The sequence below is a fragment of the Dipodomys ordii genome, unplaced genomic scaffold (assembly GCF_000151885.1).
Source record: "Dipodomys ordii isolate 6190 unplaced genomic scaffold, Dord_2.0 Scaffold1, whole genome shotgun sequence".
NCBI classification, from domain to species: domain Eukaryota; kingdom Metazoa; phylum Chordata; class Mammalia; order Rodentia; family Heteromyidae; genus Dipodomys; species Dipodomys ordii.
In genome coordinates this window covers 56,906,840-56,914,772 of record NW_012267217.1, presented here as the reverse complement: position 1 = coordinate 56,914,772, position 7,933 = coordinate 56,906,840, and the positions used below count along the sequence as shown (strand labels likewise).

Here is a 7,933-nt window from a genome sequence, read left to right as displayed (position 1 = left end):
TGGGGCCTGAACTCTGGGCCTGGGCGCTGTCCCTCAGCTCTTCAGCTCAAGGCTAGCGCTCTACCACTTGAGCGACAGCGCCACTTCCGGCTTTTTTCTTTTTGCTTATGTGGTGCTGAGGAATGGAACCCAGGGCCTCAGGTATGCAAAGCAAGCACTCTACCACTGAGCCACCTTCTCAGCCCCTGCCGCCCATTTTTTTTTAATAAACCTTGTTAACCAATTAGAAATACTCTGATCATAAGATAAGCATTACCATATAATTTGTAGCAATTAGGCAACTTAGATACATATGTTCTTGTTAGTGCTAGTGTGTGGTTAAACTTTAAATTGATTTGGGGTTTGTGTGTGTGTGCGTGTGTGGGTGCGCGCCCATGTGTGCATGCACGTGCACGTGCCAGTACTGGGTACTGAACGCCAGAGCCTTGTGCTTTTGCTCTTTGGCTGATGCCTCTAGTCCAGCATTGTGTTGGTTAATTGAAGAAGGAGTTACATTGACTTTTCTGCCTGGACTAATCTTCAACTTTGATTCTCTAGGTCTTAGCTTCCTGATTGGTTAAGATCACAGACTTGAGACACTGGCCCCCAGCTAAATTGGTTTGCTTTAATCTTGGAAATGGAAAATTTCAACAGTCTAAGGAAGGAAAAGGGTCTAGTTTGAAGAGGGTGGAAGAGCATTCTAGTTGTAATGTTGATTCAAAATGAAGTGTCTGATTTGGACCATAATCCCATACAAGGATAACCTCTGTCAATCTCTATATGATAGATATATAAAACTCAAGATCATGTCAATCTTGCCAATTCTCTCACTTACTAATTGGGTCTTAGTCTGGATCCACATTGTTCTCCAAAGGAAATAAAAGTAGACTCATGCTACCTGCAGGTATATGATTCCCAGGAGGCCGCCACTGGAAAATCTGTGAATGCTTAGGATGCATGGAGTTCAATGCTTGCAAGTGATGCAGTTTACCTATATTGTACCGCACATACAGTGCCTCTGTGCATCCATAATGCTTACCTGTAGGTGCTCTACTACTTGAGCCACACTTGTAGCTTTTTTTTGGGGGGGGTCCGGTCATGGGCCTGGGTGCTGTCCCTCAGCTCTTCAGCTCAAGGCTAGCACTCTACTGCTTGAGCCACAGTGCCACTTCCAGCTTTTTTCTTTTTGCTTATGTGGTGCTGAGGAATTGAACCCAGGGCCTCATGCATGCAAGGCAAGCGCTCTACCACTAAGCCACCTTCCCAGCCCCACACACTTGCAGCTTTTTATGCCTTATTTTTCATGTAGAGTTTTATATGGGGAGGGGAGAAAGCCATGGTGTGCAATCCTTCTACCTGTTCCTCTTGTGTAACTGTAACCATGGAAGCCTGTGTATTGGTTGAGATGTACGACTCCTTAGGTGAACCTCAAACTAAGATCCTCCTAATTTCTGCTTCCAAATAGCTGGAGTTACATGTGTTGCCCTTTGGTTTTTAAAATTTTTACTTACTTGACCATGCTTGGTCAAAATCTCATGCAATATATCTGTAGGCTTAACTGCAATACTGTATTTTCAAAATTCTGGAGTATAGGCAGATTTTGTTATATCCTTGGGCTAGTTTAAATATCAGTCGGAAGGTGTATGAAGTTTGACTCTGAAGTTAAGTGATTTCGTAGAAGAGATGACCTTTCATTTAACAGTGTTCTGAATGTTGTACTGCCAAAGAGGAGGGCATATATCACTAAATTCTTTGAGAGGCCCTCACTTTTATGACCCAGACTTTTGGGATTGAAGAGTTTTAGAATGTGTCAGCATTTTCTTTTTCCTTTGACTTAAAATACCTATGAGGTAGATAGCTTTCAGGTTTAACCCTTTGGTGATCCTGGTACAAACGAAGCCAGTGAGCTTGAGGGCACTGCATGGAGGGAGTCTTAATCTTTTAGGACTTCGGACCCTGTTCCTGTAGATTTGGAAGTGCAGGAGAATCCTTGAGCAGATCTAATGCCTACATGGAGCTGGCCTTTCACCTGCAACATCTCTTTTGGCTTCCTCCCCTGTCTGGAAATATGCCCATAAGCATTCTGGTTGAAGTGGCATAGACTGTGGTCAAGATCCTTGTAGTAGATAGATCATGTTTAGAAGCTTACAATGGATTCTTTCACATGAAGTAGTTGTGGTAAAATAGCATCTGTCTTGCTGTCTGTCTAGAGAAGCAGCTAGAGAGGAGCTCTTGGTAGAATTTTGAAGGAGACTGGGTTAAGGCATATCTTGAGATGATGTTTGGTGGGGGAGGGAGGTCGTAAGGATGACAGCTCAATGGGATGCAGAAGTCACAGGGATCAAATTTGCCAGTGAATCGTGGATCTAATATAACCCCTGGTTGATCCTGAGGCACAGGAGCAGGGTGCTCAGTGTGACTCCATGGGAGATGAGCTGCAGGATAAACTGCAGGTGGCTTGGTGTGGGGCAAGTGGCTGGAAGATAACTCAAGAGCAGGCAGCCCAGGATGTGAGTTATGAGGGCTCACTTGTGGTGGTGATGCTGCAGATAACTGTGTGCTATTTAGGAATTATTGTTTCTTAAAAAACCAAGCAGCAGCCAATCCAGGCACTGGTGGCTCCCACCTGTAATCCTAGCTACTCAGGAGGCTGAGATCTGAGGATCATGGTTCAAAGCTAGCTCTAGCAAGGAAAGTCCATGAGACTGTTATTTCCAGTAAACCATTAGAAAACTGGAAGTGGTGCTGTGGCTGAAATGGTAGAGCACTTGCCTTGAGCTGAAGAGCTAAGGAGACAGCGCCCAGGCCCAGAGTTTAAGCCCCACAACCAACAGAAACAACAACAGCAACAAAAGCAGAAACACCACTATTACACTCAAAGAAATGAGCAATGATTTTTAGTATGTCAGATGTTTGTATTACTGGTAGTTTCATATTAAGATCTATTACATACAATAATATTAGTTATGTAATATATTGTATATATAGTATAGAATATTACATAGTATAATAAAACTACATGTATCAATATATGTATATATATTACCACTTGTTTGAATCAAGGTATAAATACACCTGCACATTGTGAGGAAGTGTTGCTTAGACCTATTGAATCATAGGCTTGTTCTCCATCTCTCTTTTTAATTTCTGTCCAAATTATCTGTAGAAGAAAATAATATGTCATTTGATTGTAGAGCATCTGCAATTACTCTAGTTGTGGTGTTAACAGGTTCCCTGTCCTCTGGTCACATGACATGGCCCCTAAGGCGGTTAGCTAACTTGTATAGAATAGCATGCAGACACTGGTACCCTGGATCACTGAGGTCACCTTCAGTAGCCTGTTCAGGTCTTGCGTGTAGTTGGACAGGTCAGAGGTGTCAACTCTGTAAGCACCAGCCCAGAAAACCACATGGACACAGTCATGCAGAACAAAGAAAGAAAGGTTTATTGCCAGCAGGGACTGACAAGACCAGTTCTCACAGGGAGAGGAAGTGCCTGTCTTTATCTGAGGTGACTACTTATAGTCTAGAGGGGCTAGGAGGTAGGGACCTAGCTGTGGGCCCAGGACTTCATCATGGTAGGCCAGGATTTATGGCAGCTGCCCAATTAGTAGATAAGAGGCTTGCAGCTGGGCAGTCTGAAGGTCACTTTAAGAGGTCCTATTACCTTTATGGTTGTAACTCACCCAATGGAGGGGGAAAGGGGAAGGAAAGCGATTATTTATTGTCTGCAGTAAATAGGCCTAGTGTTGGTCACTCTGGGAATAATGCCTGCTGGGAAGGAAAGGAACATGGGAAAGGAGCCTATTAGTCTAACAAACTCAGAGCCTCTCTGTTCCCCTTTAGGTTCCCTCTGGCTCTTTGTCTGTCCTACTCTCCCAAGAATAAGCTTCTATTCTGATTTTCATCCCTACAGACATGTTTTACTTGTCTTGAACTAAGAATAAAAATCCCCAAAGATGGAACATGTATATCATCACTTAGTGTTGATGGATTTTAGTTCACAACAGTAATCATTTTGTCTGTTTTTTGTGTGTGTGTGTGTATGTGTGTGTGTGTATGTGTATGTGTGTACACCAGTACTGGGGTTCAAACTTGGGGTCTAGGCACAGTCCCTTAGTTTTTTCACTCAAAGTGCTCTACCACTTGAGCCACAGCTCTACTTTAGATGTTAATTGGAAATAATAAGATTCTCACAGACTTTCCTGCTTAGGCTGGCTTCAATCCTCAGTCCTCAGATTTCAGTCTCCTGAGTAACCAGCTTCTGGCTGTAACCATCACTACCTACTGTGGCCAAAGCTGAGTTTCTATTAGAAATAAAGACATGCTTGTGCAGTGTTGACTTGGGTAAGAATAAGACAGAGGCAGAGGCTGAGGCAGAGCAGGGGAGCAGTAGCAGAATTGGAATGTCCTGGGTAGACAGAGGAGGAAGCATGGGCTACGGGATGTGGACTGCACAGTGCCTGGCTTTGCCATCTTTGTTCTCTTCTTTTGCAATAAAGCCACATGTTAAATGCTGGTTGTTTCTTGGTTTGTCATTTTCCTGCACATGTACAGGATTTCCTCATGGTCCTGTGGGAGTGCTGGTAAAGAGGGGCCAGAGACGCGGCGTGGGGTAATTTCCTCCCAGGACTGCAGGCTGAGGACTGTGGGGAGAGGAGCTATGTTGCAGGACATGTCTCTCTTCTTTTCTGATGCTTAATGGACTCTTTATGAGTGTTTTCTTTTTGTGTCTACTGCTCTGTTGGCTGAGTTCACACACTTTACCAAGGAAAAGTAGTTGATTGGTTCCAATTTTCTTTGTGTATCATTAGATTATAAACATTTTTATATATTAGAATTATTTGAAGGTAGACATTGGTGGTTCACACCTGTAATTCTGGCTACTCAAGAGACTGAGATTTTTTTGTTGTTGTTGTTGTAAACCAGGACTCCAACCAGGACTTGACACTTTTGCTCGCTGGCTAGTGCTCTACTACCTAAGCCATACCTCAAAACCCAGGGAAGCTGAGATCTGAGGATCACAGTTCAAAGCTAGTCCATGCAGCAAAGTCTGTGAGACTCTTTTTTTTTTGTTGGTCGTGGGGCTTGAACTCTGGGCCTGGGCGCTGTCCCTCAGCTCTTCAGCTCAAGGCGAGTGCTCTACCACTTGAGCTACAGCGCCACTTCCAGTTTTCTGGTGGTTTATTGGAGATAGGAGTCTCACGGTCTCTCCTGCCCGGGCTGGCTTTGAACCTGGATCCTCAGATCTCAGCCTCCTTTGTAGCTAGGATTACAGGCGTGAGCCACCAGCACCCGGCTCTGTGAGACTCTTACCTCCAATTAAATAGCAAAAAGCTCACAGAGGTATGGCCTAAGTGGTAGAGCACCAGCCTTGAGTAAAAAAGCTCAAGTAAGAGCTTTGAACCCTGAATTCAAGCCCCAGTACTGGCACCCCTCTCCCCTAATTATTTGACCTCTAGGTGTCACTGGATGCAGATGAGGGTTAGTAAAGTTCCCTTTAGATATGAGGACTCTTCACTTAGGGTCCTTGACTTCGATTGCAGAATAAGAATTTCTGGACAAGTCACTGGTGATAAGAAAACTTGGCAGAGCTTTATTTGATTAAGCAAGCGAGCAAGCAAACAGAAAGGCAGAGACACACTAACAAGAATGTGGGTGTTATAAAGGAGAGAGACACAGCTTTTTCACTCCAGGGGTATTTCTATGGTAAAGACAGGGCGTCTGGCTTCAAAGTTGCACAAAGGTAGGTGTTAAGTCTTTGCTTTAATCACACCTGGTATTATTTTTGAGTTTCCAGATAAGAACACATCCTGCCACAAATGGATCCTTACCCTTGAGATATGGGGCACCCTTTTATCTGCGTTTGGGGCAGGAGGTTGCTTAAGTTTTGGGGAAGTCATTGTTTCAGGAAGGTATACATCCTGTCAGACAAGTATTAATTCTTGGGATGAGGGGATGCAGTCTCTTTGAAGCAAAGAAGGCACTTCTGTGTTTCTAACATACCTTATTTCTGAGTTGCCTTCACCGGGTCTCAGTTTCCTTAAATTATCCAGTTTCATTTTCTCCTTAAATGACTTTGGTCCCTTAAACTTCAGGGAATATATTTGCTGTGAGCTTATCTTACCTCATTTTCTCTTTGTCTGTCTGCTTCATTTTCCCCTAAAATGACTTTATTCCCTTAGTCTTTTTTTTCCCGTCCTCCCCGCAGCCTATTCCCTTAATCTTAAGGGAAGTATATGAAGAAATATCTCCTGTATTTGCTGTAGGCTGATCATACTTCATTTTCCCCTAGTCTGTCTGGCTTCAAGGGTACTACATAGGGCTGGGAAGGTGGCTCAGTGGTACAGTGCTTGCCTTGCATGCATGAGGCCCTGGGTTCACGTCCTCAGCATCACATAAGCAGAAGAAGCTGGAATGCTGTGGCTCAAGTGGTAGAGTGCTAGCCTTGAACAGAAGAGCTCAGGGACAGCCTCCAGGCCCAGAGTTCAGGCCCACAACCGACAATTAAAAAAAAAAAAAGGTACTACATAGCTTACCATTGCATGAGATATAACTGTATAATCTGTGTAGATACTGTACTTATTCAATATGCTATAAACATGTATTAATCAATTTTGCTCAATTGATTAACTTTATGAGATCAATTAGGAAAATGTACTGAAAATGTTTTTAAAAGTGAAAAATGGAAGTTTTCCTGGAACACAAATTACTAAGTACTTTTTCCTTTTCTCCACAGAACCATCCGAGTATGGCTGAAGAGAGACAGTGGCCAGTACTGGCCCAGTATTTATCACACAATGGCCTGTAAGTTGTGCATCTTGCCACACTGTTGCTGATGCCTTTTAAAAAACTAGCTAAAAATGGCTACTGGGTTTCACATTGAGTTGTTGCTTAATACCTCTGGCAGGCTATGCTAAACCATGGGAAAACTCCTTTTCTTTTGTAAAGGATTTTGGGTCTAACAGCTTAACTGAAGCAGACTTGAGTGAAGCTGAACTGGAGTGGGGGAGGGGGAGGAAAATGAGCCTGTTCCCCAGGTTGTTCTTCGTCTTCTGTCTGAGAAGATAATAACACATCAGCATTTAAAAAGCTCTCTGTACTCTCTCATAACCAGGTTCAGTCTTTGAAGATATTGTCACCACTCTGATTCAGGATTTACTTTCTTTATTTTTATTTGTATTAAAAATTTTTTTTGTACTGGTCCTGGGGTTTGCACTCAGAGCCTTGGGCACCGTCCCAGAACATTTTTGGTGTAAGGCTAATTAATTCTCTACTTCTTGAGTCACAGCTCTACTTCCATCTTTGTGTGTGTGCACGCACGTGCAGTGCGTGTGTGTGTGCGTGCGCGCGCGCGCATGCTTAATTGAAGATAAGCATCTCACAGACTTTCTTGCCTGGGTTGGCTTCAAACTGCAGTCTTCAGATGTCAGCCTCCTAAGTGGCTAGGATTACAGGTATGAGCCACCAGCCCCAGGCTTCATGGTCTACTTTCTAAGTGGAGATTTTTTATTTTTTTTTTTTACTGTTGGCTGTGTTCTAAAAGCAAATTCAGAGGGTACAGCTTCTGTATGAAAATAGCCAGAACATCTTGACCTAAACTTCCAATTAGTAAATCTAATTGGCATTGCATTGCCATCCTTATCTCATTTCTTCAGCCCTGAAGAGAATGCCCAGATGTCACCCAAGGCCAGAGAGAGTGAGAGGTGAGAGAGAGAGAGAGTGTCTAATGCTGCTATCACAAATAGCCACACAGAAGACATAGGTCCCATGGTTTCCCTTATTTGCAATATCTAGTATTTGTCTGAGTCAAGCAGAAAAGGTCAGATAAGGTGATATTAGGGAAATGAACCCTAAGATATGTATTCAAATGTTTTTTTTTCTTTCATGCGATTGTTTCTAACACATTTATAAGATTATTTCTTTGATGCTTTGTATGTCCCTCCCCCACAGTA

The 7,933-nt window shown here is 43.2% G+C and overlaps 1 protein-coding gene across 4 annotated transcripts in view; it reads left to right on the top strand.

The window, feature by feature from the left end:
- Wdfy1 (WD repeat and FYVE domain containing 1) overlaps nucleotides 1–7,933 on the top strand; it is a 110,432-nt gene that overhangs the window by 11,457 nt on the left and 91,042 nt on the right. For all 4 annotated transcript variants that reach the window (XR_001174777.1, XR_001174776.1, XM_013009973.1 and 1 more), the window contains exon 2: nucleotides 6,718–6,785. Coding sequence is in view for 2 of the 4 variants with exons in the window: in XM_013009973.1 (XP_012865427.1) it covers nucleotides 6,718–6,785 (68 nt within the window). In the remaining 2 variants the exon portion in view is untranslated. The remainder of the gene's footprint in view (nucleotides 1–6,717; nucleotides 6,786–7,933) is intronic.